This window comes from Ahaetulla prasina, chromosome 1 (genome assembly GCF_028640845.1).
Source record: "Ahaetulla prasina isolate Xishuangbanna chromosome 1, ASM2864084v1, whole genome shotgun sequence".
In the NCBI taxonomy this organism is placed as follows: domain Eukaryota; kingdom Metazoa; phylum Chordata; class Lepidosauria; order Squamata; family Colubridae; genus Ahaetulla; species Ahaetulla prasina.
The window spans coordinates 23,757,410-23,781,627 of record NC_080539.1 but is presented as its reverse complement, the minus strand read 5'-3'; the positions used below and the strand labels follow the sequence as shown (position 1 = coordinate 23,781,627).

Here is a 24,218-nt window from a genome sequence, read left to right as displayed (position 1 = left end):
GCTCAGTCTTTGTTAACAGTAATGGCTCATACCCAAAATTCCCCAGTCGTACCAACAATGATTACAACAATCTAACACAAATAGATTTCACAGAAGATAATGTTGAAAAGGCCCTTTGCAGACTGAAACTATCTCTATCTATTGGAGCTGATGGTCTATGTGCATACTTCTTAAAAAAGCTTTCCACTGTTACAGCAAAACCACTAAGCATAATCTTTGAAAAATCTTTCAGGACCAGCTCCCTTCCCAAACTATGGTCACTAGCCACGGTCATCCCTGTCTTCAAAAAAGGAGACCCCAGCCTAGTTGAAAATTACAGACCAATTTCTTTATGCTGCGTCACCTGCAAAGTAATGGAATCAATCATCAACCAATCCATCACCCTCCACCTTGAAACAAACAGCTTACTCCCTAATAAACAATTTGGTTTCAGAAAAAAATTATCCTGTAATTTACAACTTCTTCACTGCAAAAACATATGGACTACAAATCTTGACCAGGGCAAAGCAATAGATGCAATTTACATAGACTTCTGTAAAGCTTTTGACTCAGTGGTACATGACAAACTTCTTCTAAAATTTAAATCCTACGGCATTTCCAGACCCCCCCATAATGGGATAACAGCGTTCCTGTCAAACAGACAACAAGTGGTCAAAATAGGCAGTGCCCTATCAAATCCCGCTCCTGTCAATAGCAGTGTCCCCCAAGGCAGCGTTCTAGGACCAACACTCTTCATACTATACATTAATGACCATATTATAAGTAATTGTGTTCTCTTTGCCGATGATGTTAAACAACAATGCGGCTATCCTTCAAAAAGACCTTGGTTTTGTGTCGGAATGGTCAAAAATTTGGCAACTCCAAATCTCAACCAGCAAATGCTCTGTCTTACACATTGGAAAAAAAATCAGAAGACTAAATACAAGCTTGATGGACATTACCTTGTAGATGACCCTCACCCAGTCAAAGACCTTGGAGTTTTCATATCAAATGATCTAAGTGCCAAAGCCCACTGCAACTACATCACCAAAAAAGCTTTAAGAGTTGTAAACTTAATCTTGCGTAGCTTCTTCTCCAGAAAGATTACACTACTAACCAGAGCATACAAAACATTTGCTAGGCCAATTCTTGAATACAGCTTGCCTGTCTGGAACCCACACCTCATTTCGGACAATAATACAATTGAGCTTGTCCAGAAATATTTTACAAGAAGAGTTCTCCACTCCTCTGATCACAACAAAATATCTTATGTCACCAGACTTGAAATCCTGGGTTTAGAAAATTTAGAACTCCGCCGCCTTCGGCATGACCTGAGTATAACTCATAAAATCATCTGCTACAATGTCCTTCCTGTCGAAGACAACTTCAGCTTCAATCGCAACAATACACGAGCACACAATAGATTTAAACTTAATGTGAACCGCTCCAATCTTGATTGTAGAAAATATGACTTCAGTAACAGAGTTGTTAATCCCTGGAATGCACTACCTGACTCTGTGGTCTCTTCCCAAAATCCCCAAAGCTTTAACCAAAGACTATCTACTATTGACCTCACCCCATTCCTAAGAGGTCTGTAAGGGGTGTGCATAAGAGCACCAGCGTGCCTACCATTCCTGTCCTAATGTCCCCTTGATTGTATCCAATTTGTATGGTTATTTCATGCTTATACTTGTATATACTGTTGTGTTTGACTTAAATAATCAATCAATTAATTAATTAATTAATTAATTAATTAATTAATTAATTAATAAAGGATGTCCAATTCTTTGGCTTGCCTGGACTGGATTAGTTAGGCTTTTGGCCTGATCCAACATAATCTTCTTTTGGTTGATCTTGTGATAGAACTAGTGAAGGATGTACAGCTGCTTTATGATGCTGTTCTTTAGCTTGCAGTCTACTGTATCAGCTATGAATACATGGCAATATCACAAAGTCAAATCTAATAGAGAGCAATGAGATTCAACTTTTCTTTCAGTGGAAGAACATTTGTATTGTGTTTCACTGTCCACAAATTATTGCAAAAAAACTGGACACACAGACAATACAATCCCCTTCTTAGTCTTCTGTCATGACACAATCATGAACCGAAGCTCATGATACTGTTTTTAAGAATTTTCCTTTATTTTGCTCTCCAATAATAATAGAAAAAAGGCTGTAAGTTTAACCAGAATAATTCATGGATAGGTCCATGAACTTACCAAAGGACAAACTTTGACTCAGAGGATACTTTATCTTTTATCCTGGAGAAAACTATGAGTAGGCTTTTTACCTGTCCAAAAGCTATGCTCCCTTTTTTCCCTTTGTTTCTCCAGCCCACAGATATCGTTCCCTTCAAAGAGGAGGCTTAGGGGCTTTTTAACTTCATGTTTTAGTAAATTTTTAAATAATTTTAGGGGGAGGGGTGGGATGGCGAAGATAGGTTTAGGGGGAGACCTATCGGTGCCACTGCTAGATCCTGTGTCAGCTCGCAGCATAAACATCATCGATTCAGAGGTGGAAGAGGAGGCTAGAGCTCAAGGTTACGAGGGCGGTCTTATTTGCACGGTAGGTGGGAGGGGCAGGTATGGCGGACGCGGGGGCCCATATCAGGTTCGGGGAGTGCGCACTCGCTATTTACGAGCGATTGCGCACTCCGGTCCCCCGGCAGTTTCCCGTTTCCCGAGTGGCCTAAATCCCCAGAGGCTGGACCTTCGTCTGATGTTATGCAATGCCAGGTCCGTTGTAAATAAAGCCCCCCTCATCTCTGATCTTATACAGGAGGGGGGCGCGGACCTGATTGGCATTTCAGAGACCTGGTTGGGCACGGAAGTGGGGGTTCCCCTGGTAGAAATGTTTCTGTGCATTCCATCAGGCGAGGGCCCAGGGTAGGGGCGGGGGGGTGTTATCAACGAGAGTCTAGAACCGAGGGAGACCACTGTGCCACAGATAGCCGGATGCGAGTCCCTCCTTGTGAAGTGGGGCCGGGGGATGCAGGTGGGTTTACTGATCATGTACCTGGCTCCTTGCTGCGTGACAGAAGCCCTGCCCGAGCTGCTGGATGTGATCGCCGGGAGGGTGGTGGAGACCCCCAGACTTATGGTCATGGGGGACTTCAATCTACCGTCGGCGGGGGTGGCATCCACGTCAGCTCGGGAATTCATGGCCTCCATGACGGCCTTGGACTTGACCCAGTTAGTTGACGGTCCCACTCACATCGGGGGAAACACTCTGGACTTGATTTTCGTCTCTGGCCAGTGGTTGAATGATCTGGAGTTAGGGGAGTTAGTTATCAGACCCTTGTCATGGTCAGATCATTCGCTCCTTCAGCTGGACTTTCGAACCGCCGACCCCCACCACAGGGAGATGGAACCGACTCGTTGGTTCCGTCCCAGGCGCCTGATGGACCCTGAGAGGTTCCAAACGGAGCTTGGGCCATTCCCTGAGGATTTGGCCCACGACTCGGCTGGGGATCTAGTTGCCGCCTGGGATCGGGCGGCGGCTGGTGCTCTAGACCGAGTTGTGCCTTTGCGGCCTCTGACCCGGTGCCGATCTCGTTTAGCCCCTTGGTACTCTGAGGGGTTGAGGGAGATGAAGCGCCTGAGACGACGCCTAGAGAGTATCTGGAGATCCAGCTGCTCCGAATCTGACCGGACACTAGTTAGGTCCTATATTCGGACCTATCTAGTGGCAATGAGGGTGGCGAAATGGGAATATTTTTCCACTCTCATTGCATCAGCAGATAACCGTCCAGCTGCCCTGTTTAGGGTGACCCGTTCGCTCCTTCAACAGGGAGCGGTGGATGATCCCTTACAGGGTCGAGCTGAGGAGTTTGGGCAGTTTCTGTTTGATAAAATCTCTCAGATTTGGGAAGGGTTGGATACTGATTGGGTAGATCCGAGCGGGGTGGGAGAGGCAGGTCTTGGGGTTACTATCTGGGATGAGTTTGACTCTGTGGCTCCTGAGGATGTGGACAGGATACTGGGGGGACTGAATGCGACCACATGTTTACTGGACCCATGTCCCTCCTGGTTGGTACTGGCCACCCAGGAGTTGACACGAGACTGACTCCAGGGAATTGTGAATGCTTCTTTGATGGAGGGTGTTTTCCCTACTGCCTTGAAAGAGGTGGTGGTGCGGCTCCTCCTCAAGAAGCCCTCCCTGGATCCAGCTATTTTAGGAAATTACCGTCCTGTCTCCAACCTTCGTTTTGTGCCGAAGGTTGTTGAGAGTGTCAGTTGCCTCAGTACCTGGATGAAACCGTCTATCTTGATCCGTTCCAGTCCGGTTTCCGGCCTGGATACAGCACGGAAACAGCCTTGGTCGCGTTGGTTGATGATCTCTGGAGGGCTCGGGACAGAGGTTGTTCCTCTGTCCTGGTCCTATTAGATCTCTCAGCGGCTTTTGATACCATCGATCATGGTATCCTGCTGCGCCGGCTCGGGGGACTTGGAGTGGGAGGCACCGTTCATCGGTGGTTCTCCTCCTACCTCTCCGTCCGGTCGCAGACGGTGTTGACAGGAGGGCAGAGATCGGCCCCGAGGCACCTCTTATGTGGGGTGCCGCAAGGGTCGGTTCTCTCGCCTCTTCTGTTCAACATCTACATGAAGCCGCTGGGTGAGATCATCCGTGGTTTTGGGGTGAGTTGTCACCTATACGCTGACGATACTCAGCTGTATATTTCCACCCCTAACCACCCCAACGAGGCTGTTGAAGTGATGTCCCAGTGCCTGGAGGCCATACAGATCTGGATGGGGAGAAACAGACTCAGACTCAATCCCACCAAGACTGAGTGGCTGTGGATGTCGGCAGCCCGATACAGTCAGCTAGTTCCATCGCTGACCGTTGAGGGCGAGTCATTGGCTCCCACAGAAAGGGGGCGCAATCTGGGCGTCCTCCTGGATGCATGGCTGTCTTTAGAAGAACATATGACGGCCGTCGCCAGGGGGGCTTTTTATCAGGTTCACCTGATACGCCAGTTGCACCCCTTTCTGGATCGGGCTTCCTTATGCACAGTCACCCATGCCCTTGTTACATCCCGCCTGGACTACTGCAACGCTCTCTACATGGGGCTCCCCTTAAAGGGACCCGGAGACTTCAACTGGTCCAGAATGCGGCTGCACGGGTGATAGAGGGAGCACCTCGTGGCTCCCGTGTGACACCTCTCCTGCGCAGTCTGCACTGGCTCCCAGTGATCTTCCAGGTCCAATTCAAGGTGCTTGTTAGCCCCTTGGTACTCTGAGGGGTTGAGGGAGATGAAGCGCCTGAGACGACGCCTAGAGAGTATCTGGAGATCCAGCTGCTCCGAATCTGACCGGACACTAGTTAGGTCCTATATTCAGACCTATCTAGTGGCAATGAGGGTGGCGAAACGGGAATATTTTTCCACTCTCATTGCAACAGCAGATAACAGCCCAGCTGCCCTGTTTAGGGTGACCCGTTCGCTCCTTCAACAGGGAGCGGTGGATGATCCCTTACAGGGTCGAGCTGAGGAGTTTGGGCAGTATCTGTTTGATAAGATCGCTCAGATTTGGGAAGGGTTGGACACTGATTGGGTAGATCTGAGCGGGGTGGGAGAGGCAGGTCTTGGGGTTACTATCTGGGATGAGTTTGACTCTGTGGCTCCTGAGGATGTGGACAGGATACTGGGGGGACTGAATGCGACCACATGTTTACTGGACCCGTGTCCCTCCTGGTTGGTACTGGCCACCCAGGAGTTGACACGAGACTGGCTCCAGGGAATTGTGAATGCTTCTTTGATGGAGGGTGTTTTCCCTACTGCCTTGAAAGAGGTGGTGGTGCGGCTCCTCCTCAAGAAGCCCTCCCTGGATCCAGCTATTTTAGGAAATTACCGTCCTGTCTCCAACCTTCGTTTTGTGCCGAAGGTTGTTGAGAGTGTGGTTGCACGTCAGTTGCCCCAGTACCTGGATGAAACCGTCTATCTTGATCCGTTCCAGTCCGGTTTCCGGCCTGGATACAGCACGGAAACAGCCTTGGTCGCGTTGGTTGATGATCTCTGGAGGGCTCGGGACAGAGGTTGTTCCTCTGTCCTGGTCCTATTAGATCTCTCAGCGGCTTTTGATACCATCGATCATGGTATCCTGCTGCGCCGGCTCGGGGGACTTGGAGTGGGAGGCACCGTTCATCGGTGGTTCTCCTCCTACCTCTCCGTCCGGTCGCAGACGGTGTTGACAGGAGGGCAGAGATCGGCCCCGAGGCACCTCTTATGTGGGGTGCCGCAAGGGTCGGTTCTCTCGCCTCTTCTGTTCAACATCTACATGAAGCCGCTGGGTGAGATCATCCGTGGTTTTGGGGTGAGTTGTCACCTATACGCTGACGATACTCAGCTGTATATTTCCACCCCTAACCACCCCAACGAGGCTGTTGAAGTGATGTCCCAGTGCCTGGAGGCCGTACAGATCTGGATGAGGAGAAACAGACTCAGACTCAATCCCACCAAGACTGAGTGGCTGTGGATGTCGGCAGCCCGATACAGTCAGCTAGTTCCATCGCTGACCGTTGGGGGCGAGTCATTGGCTCCCACAGAAAGGGGGCGCAATCTGGGCGTCCTCCTGGATGCATGGCTATCTTTAGAAGAACATATGACGGCCGTCGCCAGGGGGGCTTTTTATCAGGTTCGCCTGATACGCCAGTTGCACCCCTTTCTGGATCGGGCTTCCTTATGCACAGTCACCCATGCCCTTGTTACATCCCGCCTGGACTACTGCAACGCTCTCTACATGGGGCTCCCCTTAAAGGGGACCCGGAGGCTTCAACTGGTCCAGAATGCGGCTGCGCGGGTGATAGAGGGAGCACCTCGTGGCTCCCGTGTGACACCTCTCCTGCGCAGTCTGCACTGGCTCCCAGTGATCTTCCAGGTCCAATTCAAGGTGCTTGTTATCACCTTCAAAGCACTCCATGGTTTAGGACCCGGGTATCTACGGGACCGCCTACTGCCACCAGTAGCCTCACACCGACCAGTGCGCTCTCACAGAGAGGGCCTCCTCCGGATACCGTCAGCCAAACAATGTCGGCTGGCGACCTTCTCTGTGGGGGCTCCCGCCCTCTGGAATTGCAAGCACCTGTGTTAATAACAGACAGACTTAGTCTGCTGAGCCACCAGAGGCCCTTCAATACTTTTTGGAATTTTAAAGACAGACAGCTCTCAGTAAAGCATTTACTCTTTTTGACAACACATGGGTTAATTTTTAATAAATAAATACAATTAAAGGGATTCCTTTTCCCATTCTACCTAATCCAATAAATAATTTAACCAAATTCCTAGTTTTAAAATGTCATCTGGATCAGGGGTCTCCAACTTTAAGCCTGGCGGACTTCAACTCCCAGAAAGCCCCCATTCTGGGAGTTGAAGTCCTTCAGGCTTAAAGTTGCCAAGGTTGGAGACCCCTGATCTGGATTATAAATAGTATTTACAGAGATGTCATGAGGGCTTTGGCAGTTGTAGATTTGACGAAGCCCCGGAGGCAGCTCAATGAGAACAATTAACCAATGGAAAAGCTTGCCTTCAGAAGTTGTGGGTGCTCCATCACTGGAGGCTTTTAAGAAGAGACTGGACAATCATTTGTCTGGAATGGTAGAGGGTTTCCTACTTGAGCAGGGGGTTGGAGTAGAAGTCCTTCAAGATCCCTTCCAACTCTGTTATTTTATTATTCTATTATAGATCTTCCTGGAGAAAGTCTAGGTGGTAGAAAATGAGTTGATAGCATATAATCAATCAATCAATCAATCAGAGATAAGCAAGAGGGGTTTATTATTCTAGTATTATTATTTTTGGCTTCCCACAAGTTATCTGTCTTGGGTAGATTTGCCTATGACAATACTTTCTTTCCTTCAGTGGATCTTGACATTTCTGCTCACTTCTGATCCCATCAAGTGTCTTGCCCTGGGCTGTCTTGAAAAGGCTGTCCTAGAATTCATATTGGTCTGCTAACCATTATGTTTCATTTCTCTTTCTCTCAGCCTTTTCACCCTGCTCTTACCAGCTCAGTAGCTGTCCCTGCTTTCTACGTTGCCTGTACTGTCAGGGTCAGCTAGAAAGAACAATATGTCAGGCTGGGTGTAAATATGACATGATAGCAGAGAGCTCCAGGCAACTGCATGCTGACATAGGAAGTCTTTGGACAATGCTGGTCTTTGTATAAGATTAGTGAATGCTAATTTATATTAAGATGCTAATTTATATGTGCAATTTAAGAATGAATTATAGTTACTTAAAAATAGCAATTTAATATATTTCACTTTAGTAAGAAATGTAAATCCAAATGAACTGTCTACCTCCGCTGTCAATCTTTGTCCAGATAAAAAAACTGATGAGGAATTTGTAAACCATTGTATTTAGTTGAGTTCTTTTCCTCAGTTTAAAATTTTTGCTGCACTGTTCATAAATGTGCAGAAACTGCATATGCCAAATACAACAAATATTACTTTCATTAAGGCAAACTCAATTGGGACACAAAAGAGATCATTCAAGCTGATTGTTCCAAAGTAGTAGTAAAATTATTAGATGTATATTCCTACACGTTTTATATAAAAGTGCTCAATTTAATATTTGTGCATTTTTAAATTTTATAAATTTCAACGTGAATTGATAGTAGAATTATCCTTTGGGTGAAGCCTTTTCCCATATTTTGTGATATAATACTCAGATGCATTAAAATACAGGTAATCCTTGACATTGAAATTTTTTTAGTGACCAAAGTTACAACTGTACTGAAAAAAGTGACTAATGACTGTTTTTCACAATTACAACCTTTCTAGCATCCCATGATCATGTAATCAAAATTCAAATGCTTGGCAACTAGTTCATATTTTCTGACAAGTAAAATCAATGGGGAAGCCTGATTCACTTAACAACAGAAATGTTGTTATTATGTCTCACAACAGAAATGTTGGGCTCAATTGTGGTTGTAAGTCGAGAACTACCTGTATTTTAAAACATATCTTTAGACAACATGCACATACCTAAGTAGATTTTGAAAGATAACTTATTCAAAAACTTACTTAAAAACAACTTTTCAAATGCATTTTTAGAAATACCACTCAACACATAAGTGTAAAAATGGGGTAGACAGCCTTATAAGTACAGATGTGTTCAAACTTACAACAGTTCATCTAGTGATGGTTCGAAGTTACAAAGGCACTGAAAAAAATCACTTATGACTGTTTTTCATGCTTATGACCACTGCAGCATCCCCATAGTCAATCTGCAGCATCCCCATAGTCATATCAAAATTCAGATGCTTGGCAACTGACTCATATTAATGACAGTCCTGGGGTCATGTGATTACCTTTTGTGAACGTCTCACAAGCAAAGTCAATAGGGAAGCCAGGTTCACTTAACAACCATGTTACTAACTTAACAACTGTAGTGATTCACATAACAATTGTGGCAAGAAATGGGGCAAAATTCACCTAACAACTGTCTCACTTAGCAACAGAAATTTTGGTCTCAATTGAGGTTATAAATTGAGGATTACCTGTGTTAAAGATAATCTGGGTTCACAACCAAGTTTGTGGACTGTTGAGCAGAGTACCCTAAGCATGAAAACGGCTGAGACTGGTTGTATACAATAACAGTCACCTGCAGACAAACTGGGGTTTGATATTCCTTTACTTTTAGGGAAAAGGCAAAGTCATAGTCCAAAAACAATTCCAGTTCATACACATATAAAGTCAGTCAGTCAGGGATGTTACAAATATCAAGTCTTCTTACCAACGTGGTCGACCAACTTGCCTGGTCCACCAGTTGCGCCCCTTTCTAGACCGGGATGCCTTATGCACGGTCACTCATGCCCTCGTCACTTCTCACCTGGACTACTGCAATGCTCTCTACATGGGGCTCCCCTTAAAGGGACCCGGAGACTTCAACTGGTCCAGAATGCGGCTGCACGGGTGATAGAGGGAGCACCTCGTGGCTCCCGTGTGACACCTCTCCTGCGCAGTCTGCACTGGCTCCCAGTGATCTTCCAGGTCCAATTCAAGGTGCTTGTTATCACCTTCAAAGCACTCCATGGTTTAGGACCCGGGTATCTACGGGACTGCCTACTGCCACCAGTAGCCTCACACCGACCAGTGCGCTCTCACAGAGAGGGCCTCCTCCGGATACCGTCAGCCAAACAATGTTGGCTGGCGACCTTCTCTGTGGGGGCTCCCGCCCTCTGGAATGAGCTGCCTCCGGGGCTTCATCAACTCCCCGACCTCCGGACTTTGTATAAGATTAGTGAACATACCTATTCTTCCAAGCTGGACTGGCTTAATAGGGTTTTAATTAGGGTTTTAAACGGGTTTTAAATTGTATTTTAAATTTTTAGGCCGTTATTGAATCAGTTTTATATAGTTTTTAAATAGTTTTATTGTAATATATTGTATTGTTTTATTTGGCTGTTCATCGCCCTGAGTCCTTCGGGAGAAGGGCGGTATACAAATATAATAAATAATAATAATAAAAAAAAACATCCTGGGGTTCATTTCCTTTACAACAGCCAATTATTCACTTGGCATCAATGAGAACAATTAACCAATGGAAAAGCTTGCCTTCAGAAGTTGTGGGTGCTCCATCACTGGAGGCTTTTAAGAAGAGACTGGACAATCATTTGTCTGGAATGGTAGAGGGTTTCCTGCTTGAACAGGGGGTTGGAGTAGAAGTCCTTCAAGATCCCTTCCAACTCTGTTATTTTATTATTCTATTATAGATCTTCCTGGAGAAAGTCTAGGTGGTAGAAAATGAGTTGATAGCATATAATCAATCAATCAGAGATAAGCAAGAGGGTTTATTATTCTAGTATTATTATTTTGGCTTCCCACAAGTTATCTGTCTTGGGTAGATTTGCCTATGACAATACTTTCTTTCCTTCAGTGGATCTTGACATTTCTGCTCACTTCTGATCCCATCAAGTGTCTTGCCCTGGGCTGTCTTACACAGTGTTAAGCAATAGTCTTCATCCATTTGTATATTATATACAAAGTCAACTTTATTGCCCCCAACAATCTGGGTCCTCATTTTACCTACCTTATAAAGGATGGAAGGCTGAGTCAGCCTTGGGCCTGGTGGGACTTGAACTTGCAGTAATTGCAAGCAGCTGTGTTAATAACAGACAGACTTAGTCTGCTGAGCCACCAGAGGCCCTTCAATACTTTTTGGAATTTTAAAGACAGACAGCTCTCAGTAAAGCATTTACTCTTTTTGACAACACATGGGTTAATTTTTAATAAATAAATACAATTAAAGGGATTCCTTTTCCCATTCTACCTAATCCAATAAATAATTTAACCAAATTCCTAGATTTAAAATGTCATCTGGATCAGGGTCTCAACTTTAATTTGGACTTCAACTCCCAGAAAGCCCCCATTCTGGGAGTTGAAGTCCTCCAGGCTTAAAGTTGCCAAGGTTGGAGACCCCTGATCTGGATTATAAATAGTATTTACAGAGATGTCATGAGGGCTTTGGCAGTTGTAGATTTTGAAGCCCGGAGGCAGCTCAATGAGAACAATTAACCAATGGAAAAGCCTTCAGAAGTTGTGGGTGCTCCATCACTGGAGGCTTTTAAGAAGAGACTGGACAATCATTTGTCTGGAATGGTAGAGGGTTTCCTGCTTGAACAGGGGGTTGGAGTAGAAGTCCTTCAAGATCCCTTCCAACTCTGTTATTTTATTATTCTATTATAGATCTTCCTGGAGAAAGTCTAGGTGGTAGAAAATGAGTTGATAGCATATAATCAATCAATCAATCAATCAGAGATAAGCAAGAGGGGTTTATTATTCTAGTATTATTATTTTTGGCTTCCCACAAGTTATCTGTCTTGGGTAGATTTGCCTATGACAATACTTTCTTTCCTTCAGTGGATCTTGAAATTTCTGCTCACTTCTGATCCCATCAAGTGTCTTGCCCTGGGCTGTCTTGAAAAGGCTGTCCTAGAATTCATATTGGTCTGCTAACCATTATATTTCATTTCTCTTTCTCTCAGCCTTTTCACCCTGCTCTTACCAGCTCAGTAGCTGTCCCTGCTTTCTACGTTGCCTGTACTGTCAGGGTCAGCTAGAAAGAACAATATGTCAGGCTGGGTGTAAATATGACATGATAGCAGAGAGCTCCAGGCAACTGCATGCTGACATAGGAAGTCTTTGGACAATGCTGGTCTTTGTATAAGATTAGTGAATGCTAATTTATATTAAGATGCTAATTTATATGTGCAATTTAAGAATGAATTATAGTTACTTAAAAATAGCAATTTAATATATTTCACTTTAGTAAGAAATGTAAATCCAAATGAACTGTCTACCTCTGCTGTCAATCTTTCTCCAGATAAAAAAACTGATGAGGAATTTGTAAACCATTGTATTTAGTTGAGTTCTTTTCCTCAGTTTAAAATTTTTGCTGCACTGTTCATAAATGTGCAGAAACTGCATATGCCAAATACAACAAATATTACTTTCATTAAGGCAAACTCAATTGGGACACAAAAGAGATCATTCAAGCTGATTGTTCCAAAGTAGTGGTAAAATTATTAGATGTATATTCCTACACGTTTTATATAAAAGTGCTCAATTTAATATTTGTGCATTTTTAAATTTTATAAATTTCAACGTGAATTGATAGTAGAATTATCCTTTGGGTGAAGCCTTTTCCCATATTTTGTGATATAATACTCAGATGCATTAAAGTACAGGTTATCCATGACATTGAAATTTTTTTAGTGACCAAAGTTACAACTGTACTGAAAAAAGTGACTAATGACTGTTTTTCACAGTTACAACCTTTCTAGCATCCCATGATCATGTAATCAAAATTCAAATGCTTGGCAACTAGTTCATATTTTCTGACAAGTAAAATCAATGGGGAAGCCTGATTCACTTAACAACAAAAATGTTGTTATTATGTCTCACAACAGAAATGTTGGGCTCAATTGTGGTTGTAAGTCGAGAACTACCTGTATTTTAAAACATATCTTTAGACAACATGCACATACCTAAGTAGATTTTGAAAGATAACTTATTCAAAAACTTACTTAAAAACAACTTTTCAAATGCATTTTTAGAAACACCACTCAACACATAAGTGTAAAAATGGGGTAGACAGCCTTATAAGTACAGATGTGTTCAAACTTACAACAGTTCATCTAGTGATGGTTCGAAGTTACAAAGGCACTGAAAAAAATCACTTATGACTGTTTTTCATGCTTATGACCACTGCAGCATCCCCATAGTCATATCAAAATTCAGATGCTTGGCAACTGACTCATATTAATGACAGTCCTGGGGTCATGTGATTACCTTTTGTGAACGTCTCACAAGCAAAGTCAATAGGGAAGCCAGGTTCACTTAACAACCATGTTACTAACTTAACAACTGTAGTGATTCACATAACAATTGTGGCAAGAAATGGGGCAAAATTCACCTAACAACTGTCTCACTTAGCAACAGAAATTTTGGTCTCAATTGAGGTTATAAATTGAGGATTACCTGTGTTAAAGATAATCTGGGTTCACAACCAAGTTTGTGGACTGTTGAGCAGAGTACCCTAAGCATGAAAACGGCTGAGACTGGTTGTATATAATAACAGTCACCTGCAGACAAACTGGGGTTTGATATTCCTTTACTTTTAGGGAAAAGGCAAAGTCATAGTCCAAAAACAATTCCAGTTCATACACATATAAAGTCAGTCAGTCAGGGATGTTACAAATATCAAGTCTTCTTACCAACGTGGTCGACCAACTCACCTGGTCCGCCAGTTGCGCCCCTTTGTAGACCGGGATGCCTTATGCACGGTCACTCACACCCTCGTCACTTCTCGCCTGGACTACTGCAATGCTCTCTACATGGGGCTCCCCTTGGGGAGCACCCGGAGGCTTCAGTTGGTCCAGAATGCAGCTGCGCGGGTGATAGAGGGAGCCACTCGTGGCTCCCATATAACACCAATCCTCATGAGGCTGCACTGGCTACCTGTGGTCTTCGGGTGCACTTCAAGGTGTTGGTTATCACCTTTAAAGCGCTCCATGGCATAGGACCGGGATATCTTGGGACCGCCTTCTGCTACCACATGCCTCCCACCGACCGTACGCTCCCATAGAGGTCTCCTCAGGGTGCCGTCAGCCAAACAGTGTCGGCTGGCGACCCCCAGGGGAGAGCCTTCTCGGTGGGGCACCTACCTCTGGAACGAGCTTCCCCAGGACTTGACAACTTCCTGACCTCCGGACTTTTGGCCGCGAGCTGAAAACATACCTATTCTTCCAAGCTGGACTGGCTTAATAGGGGTTTTTAATTCGTTTTAAATGGGGTTTATTTTTATATTATGTATTTTATATTTAAATTTAGGCCATATGGAATAAGTTTTTTAAATAGTTTTTATTGTAATATATTGTATTGTTTTATTTGGCTGTTCATCGCCCTGAGTCCTTCGGGAGAAGAGCGGTATAAAAATATTATTATTATTATTATTATTATTATTATTATTATTATTATTATTATTATTATTATTATTATTATTATTATTATTATTATTATTATTATTATCAGTATCTTGAGGAATCAGTAACTAGCCATGATCAAGCAACGATCATAAAGCTCAAATATACAGTTGCAGCATATCATCAGGTAACAATGCTGTAGCGTCCCTGTAGATTCTCCACAAGCCATAATTTAGTAATCCTTTTATACATTGGCTACAGAGCTCAGCCAATCAGTATGCTTGCATGATGCAGCACAGCCTTAAAGCAATATGATACCTTTCTTACTGCAAACATACATAATTAGTTTATATATTGCCTGGCCAACTAGTTAGGCAAATAACAATTTCCTAACAACCTGTATGTATGGAATTAATCTGAACTAGGAATGTATTAACTCCTGCAAATTGGCTAAAGATTGAAATTTTGCTCAATCACTCCATTTTCCCTTATAATTAGAATGGGTATGTGTGTATATATATCTATATCATTCATATATACACACTTACACACATACTGACAAAACATTACAGAAAATAAGTTTAAATGTGATTGTGGCTTATAGTAACAATGAGATTTGTTTGGTCGGTTGTTTACAATGGGCAGTGAAAGACACAAAGAATCCTGGTGCAAGTATGAATAAAATCATATTCACAGTGGATCTTTCCACATAATACTAGATATATTGGGTAAGCTCTGAAGGACTGTTTTCCTCTTTTTTTCTTGGACAGAGTGATAGAAAATCATCATATGGTAGATGGAGAAGAATACGCCATACAATATGCAGAATATGAAGAAGGTTGCCCATTGCAGTGTGACTGTGCAGCTGACTGTTACCAATATGACAGCAGTCACCAAGAATATAGGTGAGTGTCACAGATATCAGCTATAGCTCCAAGGGAAACTCTATTGTGAGTTAGGTGCACTGATTTTCTAGCAAGATTTTTGTGTCCTATGACAGGGGTCTCCAACCTTGGCAACTTTATGGACTTCAACTCCCAACTCGCAACTTTAAGACTTGTGAAGTCCACAAGTCTTAAAGTTGCCAAGATTGGAGACCCCTGTTCTATGAATTTTAATCAGAGCTCTTTTATTCCATGAAGCTTAATCTTACAGATAAGAGCTTTACTGTTGGTTCATTTCAAATGGCAACTATGGATTTTCATCTGCCAGATAATAACACCCAAATAGATTTTTTTAAAAAACAATTCCTATGCCGTGAACAAATGGTTACTTAAGATGTTAAAATGAACAAGTCAAGGAAACAGATGGAGCAGCTGAGCCAATTTTTTTAATGCCTAGGAAGAGAGGTTTTTCAGTGAAATTTTGAAATAAAATACTAACTTCCTGACAAATGCAGAAAATCTTATTTTAGCAAATACTGATAGAAAAATCTCAGATTCTTCTACTTTTCTTAGGGTAAGTCCACACATCCACCAATGGCATCACAATTCTAGCTTAGATTTCAACTGTCAGTTGGAATTTTTGACTTTGGGAGACAAAGTTTTTTGTAATTTTGGAAGTGATAAAATTTCTTATTTATCTCCTTGCCCTTGTTTGGAGTCAAACTTCTATGCCATTCCATGTGACCTAGATTTGCTAGTTATTTATTTTCTAGGATGAAAGGTAAAAGGCGTTGGATGTATTTGGTTTGAAGTAAAATTCATCAAAACACAAGAAGGTAGCTGTAGCAGTAAGAATGTCCATAAAGAGGGAATGTCAAAAACAATCAAGATGGCAGCACAGTTAAAGCCCCATTCCTTTTCTATGTACATTGATGCCACATTGATAGTCTTTATGTGACTATATGTTAAGATATTTAAATTTAGTAGCTGGAGCAGTGGGTTGTGTAGTGAGCCAGAACAGGGGTCTCCAACCTTGACAACTTTACGACTTGTGGACTTCAACACCCAGAATTCCTCAGCCAGCATATGCTGGCTGAGGAATTCTGGGCGTTGAAGTCCACAAGTCGTAAAGTTGTCAAGGTTGGAGACCCCTGAGCCAGAACACCGTTAGAGTTGATTGATTGGAGAGTGCTGGCTCTTGCATTAGGCAATGTGTGCTCTGATTGGTTGCTATGGGTGTGAAGGGGGAGTTTCCCTTTTTTCCCCGCCTTTTTCTTCTGTGTGCCCTGAATGCTCTGTGATTTACCTCATGATGCTCCTGTTAACCTGGCTATCTTGTTTACTGTAAATATAGATGTAACATATATTTATTTATATAAAACTACAAGTTTTTGTCAGCATCTCCGACTTCATTTGGACACTTGCTGCACAATTCCCTGACGCTATAGCTGCCAACTTGATTTTTTATCCCCCACAATAGATGTCCCATATGTCAAGATAAAACCCTCTAAATTCTCAATTATATTTTACCCTTTTTCTCTGGACTGTCCATTCATGCTCAAAATACCCAGATGTGCCTTTTTTTATGCATCTCTCTGGTAAAGTACCATTGTTTATTTTAAACTGGGGTAGAAAATCTTCCCTGGCCAAAATAATTTTTATTATTGTCAGATCTGTGTCAAAGATGACAACCCTCAAGGGACTAGACTGCAATGGGCTGATTAATCCCCCAAAGGCCACATTAATTTACATACTGTGCAGGTGGCTCCACACTTTATGAATAACCTGATTATACAACATTGAAGATAAATGAACTAAACAAGCTGGGTTTGCACAACATGCTAAGACCCAAAAGAAACAAATGAAGATTCATGCAAACTGGCTGCTAGGTTTTTAACTAGGTCAGGTCCACATGTTGTACGCAGCTAAAAGGGATAATATTCATACATCTCCGCTATGCTTTATTAGGAGCAGTCTTCCAGTGCCAAAGAACTTGAATGGGGAATAAACGATACAAATGTAACCAAAAATATAACTTCAAGCTACTATCTAGTTTTCCCAAAGGTGCTTTTTCAGGAGGCAACTGGACTTTCTTTGTTTTTTCTTTTGAAGATGTTTCGCTTCTCATCCAAGAAGCTTCTTCAGCTCTGGCAGGACCCCCACTTCCATTCCCCACTGTCCTGTCAGAGCTGAAGAAGCTTCTTGGATGAGAAGCAAAATATCTTCAAAAGAAAAAACAAAGAAAGTCCAGTTGCCTCCTGAAAAAGCACCTTTGGGACAATCATGACCTGGATGACTGAGAATCTCTACAGACACTGTCTACAAGAAACTTGCGAATACACAGTAATAACAAACCTTGGTTTACACCTAAACTTAAGCAGCTACGACATTCCAAAGAGGAAGCCTACAGAAAAGGTGATAAAATGCTGTACAATCAGGCCAGAAATGCACTAACAAGGGAGATAAGAGCAGCAAAAAGAAGCTACTCTGAAAAGCTAAAGAATCAATTTTCAGCAAATGAACCAGCAAACATGTGGAAAACTCTTAAAAATATCACCGGCTATGGCAAACCTCCTTCCCAGGCTGAAGGTAATCAACAACTGGCAGATGACCTGAATGAGTTTTACTGCAGGTTTGAAAGGAAACTACAGCCACCTATCTCCACAACCCCATCTCAGACACACCAACAACAGCCAAGCCTCCTACAACTGACCCCATTTCATTGGGTTCACAACCCCTAGTGATCACAGAAAAGGAAGTGCAGGACCTATTTCACAGACAAAAGCCAGGAAAAGCTCCAGGCCCAGACAAGATAACTCCTTCTTGCTTAAAAGTCTGTGCTGACCAATTGGCCCCATCTTCACCCATATTTTCAATAAATCACTAGAGATGTGCTATGTTCCTTCTTGCTTCAAACGCTCTACCATCATCCCAGTGCCGAAGAAGCCCACCATCAAGGAACTGAATGACTACAGACCAGTTGCTCTAACATCTGTAGTCATGAAAACCTTTGAAAGGCTAGTGCTTTCCTACCTGAAAACCATCACGAATCCGCTCTTAGACCCCTTGCAATTTGCATACCGAGCAAATAGATCAACAGATGATGCTGTTAATATGGCTCTGCACTACATCCTACAACATCTTGAGTCTCCAAAGACCTATGCAAGGGTCCTTTTTGTAGACTTTAGTTCAGCATTCAATACCATCATTCCAGACATTCTTCTAACTAAGCTAAACCAGCTACAGGTACCGGAACAGACTTGTAAGTGGATCACAAGCTTCCTAACAAACAGGAAGCAGCAGGTGAAGCTAAGCAAGATCACATCAAATACCTGTACAATTAGCACAGGGGCCCCAAGGCTGTGTGCTCTCCCACTTCTCTTCTCTCTGTATACCAATGACTGCATCTCCAATGATCCATTTGTTAAGCTACTGAAGTTCAGATGACACAAGAGTGATTGGTCTCATTCGAGACAATGACGAATCCGCATATAGGCGAGAGGTCGAACGACTAGCCTTGTGGTGCAACCAAAACAATCTGGAACTGAACACACTCAAAACCGTAGAAATGGTGGTAGACTTTAGGAAAAACCCTTCCATACTTCCACCTCTCACAATACTTGACAACACAGTATCAACAGTAGGAACCTTCAAATTTCTGGGTTCTATCATATAAGATCTCAAATGGACAGCTAACATCAAAACATCATTAAAAAGGACAACAAAGAATGTTCTTTCTGCGCCAACTCAGTAAGCTCAAACTGCCCAAGGAGCTGCTGATCCAATTCTACAGAGGAATTATTGAGTCTGTCATTTGCACCTCTATAACTGTCTGGTTCGGTTCTGCAACCCAACAAGAAAAACACAGACTTCAGAGGATAATTAGAACTGCAGAAAAAATAATTGCTACCAACCTGCCTTCCATTGAGGACCTGTATACTGCACGAATCAAGAAGAGGGCCGTGAAAATATTTGCAGATCCCTCGCATCCTGGACATAAACTGTTTCAACTCCTACCCTCAAAACGACGCTATAGAGCACTGCACACCAGAACAACTAGACACAAGAACAGTTTTTTCCCGAAGGCCATCACTCTGCTAAACAAATAATTCCCTCAACACTGTCAGACTATTTACTGAATCTGCACTACTATTAATCGTTTCATAGTTCCCATCACCAATCTCTTTCCACTTATGACTGTATGACTATAACTTGTTGCTGGCAATCCTTATGATTTATATTGATATATTGATCATCAATTGTGTTGTAAATGTTGTACCTTGATGAACGTATCTTTTCTTTTATGTACACTGAGAGCATATGCACCAAGACAAATTCCTTGTGTGTCCAATCACACTTGGCCAATAAAATTCTATTCTATTCTAGTTTATATCTACTTTCTATACTGATTATGTAAGACTTCTTTTTATTCTGGCAGACTAATGAATTTAAGAGAATTCATCAGGGATGTCTGCAGGGTGTGGTGAAAAAAGCCAAGATTATGGTGCAATTGAAGTTCTGTCACCTATCTGTCTATCTGTTTGCATCACTCTATTGCGATCACTACACAGTTTTTGACCAAACCTACAGATGCTTCTGGAATTTCCTCAACACTGCATCTAATTTCTTTTTTCTTTTCTTTTCTTTTCTTTTCTTTTCTTCTCTTTTCTTTTTCCCCCCCTCTCCCTCTCCCTCTCCTCCCAAACACCAACCCTTTTCCTTCCTTGGATCTTTTCCCTTCTCCTTTACTAGTAAGAAAAAAGAATTGCTTACACCATCAATTCACCACTTTTTGCTCCCAAACATTCCAAAGCAAATTACAAGACAAAATATTTTAACTTTCCAGCACATGAAATGGCCCCAGCCTCACCTCTGCTATGGAGTCTTCAAGCTGAATGATCAAATAATCCCAAGGATGCTGCAGTGATTAGTTAGTAATTGTCAGGAGTTAGAACATACTGTATGATCGTTGAAGCCTTTCCAATTCAAACTATGCTAAAATGAAGTTGAACATTTTGTGATTCAGGATATTATGGCAATTCAGTCATGACAGTAGAATGTTGTGCAAAACAGGCCATTGCATAAAGCTATAAAATGGGATTTTGGATAATATTATGCCGTGAGCACTGTACTTGTGTTTTGTTTCCCTTTTCCCTTAAGGATAGAGTGTTGCATGAATCCAATGTATAATTTTAGGATTTTGCATTTAGCAATTTTAAGGACCAATAATTTTACCCGACAGTTAATTCTGTATGGAAAAGGCTCTGACAATTCTGAGCTTTCTATTTAATTCAGGTCATTTTCTGATTTATCCCTCATGGTGATATGAAGAAATAGGCACACAAGATCCTTTTTGTGAAACAAATGAAGTCATCATATTAGTACTCCCTGTAAAGGGAGCCTGTATAGATATCTTGGCTCTACTGTTGCTGGTTTAGTTTCACTGCTCTTTTAATTTGCTTTTAATCTTACCTTCGTTTTCCATTTCTCTATTTTATGGTTTTAATTTCTGTCTGTGTCATCCACAGGTACACAAACACACATACATACATGCACAGAGGCATGTTTATGTTAAATAATTCTCTTTTGCTTCCCTTCTGATGCATCATTTGGAGCAGCAAACAAGAAATAATTAAGAAATAATTAAGTTTTTATATATATGAAAGTTTGAAACAATGATAAATGCTAACACTAACTATAATATGTACCTCTTTCAAGAGACTATTCCATAAGTGAAGGCAGGGGGACAAATGCTGAGGAATCCTGTGAGGGAAGACCTTTCCTAGAGGTAGCTTAAATCCATCAATTAAGGGTACAAGCATCTTCTCTGGCTTGAAATAATAGTGGCAAAGATAGCAATAGCAATATCATTTAGACTGATATACTGTGCCTTAGTGCTTTATAGCACTCTCTGAATGGTTTACAGAGTCAGCATATTGCCCTCAGTGATCTGGGTTCTCATTTTATTGATCACAGAAGGATGGAAGGCTGAGTCAACCTGAGCCGGTCAGGATCGAACTCCTGATTATGGGCAGAGTTAGCTTACAATACTGCATTGTAAGCTAACCTCTGCACCACCACAGCTCATAAATAAAGACAATATTTTCAACCATAGAAAACACATATTTCTAAAATCAGGAAATGCATTTTTTGCTTATGCAACTGTTTCCATATTATATATCAAAAGTTTATTATAAAACAGATATCATTTTTGTCTTTGCTCTTAAATATTGGAGTACTCTCTTTTTACTCTTCTGGGATTGTCGGAGCTCCCTTTTGTCTTGATTCAACCATTGTATGCTGACTGACACTACATGTAGTCCTTGAGTTACAACCATAGAATCCTGCAATTACAGTTGTAGTGTGCAGAAAGGATTACATAAATGATAGACTTACAAATGAAAATAAAACCAATAAGCATGTCAAGAAATGAATTGGTGGTTATATAGATGAGTATTTAGTCATTAGTGATACCATTTACTGTACACTGTAAAGTGGTGCAGTTGAGATTCAGACATATCTACTCTTCTGCTATGAGAAATGGTTAAAGAAATGACTGTGTCTTCTATTTACTTCTTCCTTAGGCTGAAGAGACAATCTAGTAGCTCCACCTCTCCACCACCAAAGAAGAAAAAGAAAAAAAAATCAGGTCACCGGAGAAACCGGTGAGTCTCTTCAATGGAACTAATGTCTTGAAGTCCATGACTTGAATCAGGGGCTATCCAATCGAACTGCTTCATTCATGCATTTATGCAGAAAATTCTACATGTAATTCCTGATATCTCTAATTAGATCTATACCGAGGGCTTCCAGATCTAGGCTGAAATAATCAGAATGATCCTTAGATGGCAGGAAAGAGAGTTTTCTGTATCTCTGTATTACCGTCTATTGCTTATTTGCATTTTGCATCCAAAATAGTCTTACACTGCCGAATCGAATAGTCTACTATATAATAGGCTAGATCACTGGTTCTCAACCTTTTCTTCACCACCACCACCTTTTTGTGGTCATGGTCCATGGCCACGGACCCCCAAGCCCTAACTCAAATTTTGAATCATAGCATTTCTTCAAGCCTTCACGTATAACGTAATGACATTGCAGCCCCCCCCTCCCCAAGGGTCCATGGACCACAGGTTGAGAACTATTAGGCTAGTTGAATCAATGATTTGATAGCCTTTTCTGACCTGATACTCTCCAGTTGCAATGGGCTACACCTTCCTAATGATCTAGACATTAGGGAAGTCATAGTTGCCAAGGTAGACCATCTTGAGAGCATGGGTTAGGGAAGTTAGTGAGGTTTTAGAGGCTGAATCTGGCAAAAAGACTCCCTTCTTAGCTGGAAAAGTTGGCTGATGTCTGATTCAGTATAATTTTATCTATTGTCAGCCTTCCCAGGTAAATCAGATAGGAAACATTATCAGATGAACTAATTCTACTTTATTGTAAACTATATTGACAAAATCTTGCATGCCTTAAAGTACAAATCTCCTCCCATCTCCTTTACAGTCTAAGAAGTTAGGGAGAGTCCCTTCTGAGCCTCTTTCTCTACCCATTATGTAGCTCCAGGCTCTGTCCTCTCTTACCTGACCAATCCTTAAGCAGCATCTCTTCAGGTCTTTCTCACATCACATGATCCTGTCAGCCAAAGAATGTCGCTTGACAAGGACTAGAAGGCGAGCTTTTTCTGCAGTACCCCCTGCACTGTGGAACAGTGTCACTTTGGAGACTAGAATGGCCCCAACCCTGTTAGACTTTTATAAAGCACTAAAAACCCGGCTATGCTCATGGGTCTGGGGCACAACATGTGCCAAGGGCCCTGCCTCCTGGGTATATTGTTAACAGGCCAGATACCTTGCTTTTGTATGTATTTTGAATTAGACATTTTAATTTTTTTTACTGTTTTAATGCTTTTTGCTGTTTTAATTATTTCAAAATGGGTTTTAAATTTTAATTGTAATATATGTTTTGAATTGTGAACCACCCAGAGTCGTTTGCTGAGACAGATGGCTATAGAAATATAAATACATACATACATACATACATACATACATACATACATACATACATGCATGCATGCATACATACATACATACCTTTATATTTAGAGAATATAGACTTCCATGGTCGCCATCTTGTGGGCAAGCTAGATATGATATTAAATGGTTCATTAATTTGAGCATGCACATTAATAAAGTTACCAGATCTGGGCTGCATAAATCAAGATAATCACCAGGTGGCAATAAAGAATTAGAGTGTTCTGTATCTTTTTACTACCATCAAGGGTTCATCTGGTTTTCTGCAGCCAGAACTGGTAGCATTAGTATTAACAACACACATACAAATGTTGCGAGAAGATGGAGCAAAATGAGACTTTGAATCCTTCCCTATTCTACTCCACTCATTGAGAAAACTCTACCTTGGAAACTATCAAAACTGAAAGAACAAACATTCCCCCCACAACATGCCAAATAAACTTTTTCAATTAAAAAGATATATGGAGTAGGAAGACCATCAGGTGACTAACGGTAGTGAAGGACTTCTTCTTGTGCCATATCGGTCATGGAATGCTGGCAATCATATTGGTGATCCTATTTTTATCAACAGCCACAAGGAAAAGTTCTGCTGGGTTTTGTCCAAACCAGTCCCTTGGATTTTGAAGCCATGATGTTCTTCTTCTGCCTGGACTTTGTGAAAGACTTGGAAAAGTTTTCTTATAGACCCCATGAAAGGGCAATTGGTTCCCCTCTCCCCACCTGGGCTGTCCATCCTCACCCATTTTTGTGTCTATATAGAAGCAAAGGGAAGCAATCACCTGAGTAATAAATGCTAGGAGACAACAGGAATGAGCTGTCTAGATTATCTTTAGCTTCCTATTGAGAACAGAGCCTTTATCTACTAAACTACCAGTAGCTTGCTGCCATCAGCTTTAGGCAAA

The 24,218-nt window shown here is 42.0% G+C and overlaps 1 protein-coding gene across 1 annotated transcript in view; it reads left to right on the top strand.

Moving 5' to 3' along the window:
* Window positions 1-24,218, top strand: part of SRRM3 (serine/arginine repetitive matrix 3) — a 114,851-nt gene that overhangs the window by 28,499 nt on the left and 62,134 nt on the right. The window contains exons 3-4 of the mRNA XM_058164202.1: window positions 15,170-15,304; window positions 21,868-21,948. Of these exons, the coding sequence (XP_058020185.1) occupies window positions 15,170-15,304; window positions 21,868-21,948 (216 nt within the window). The remainder of the gene's footprint in view (window positions 1-15,169; window positions 15,305-21,867; window positions 21,949-24,218) is intronic.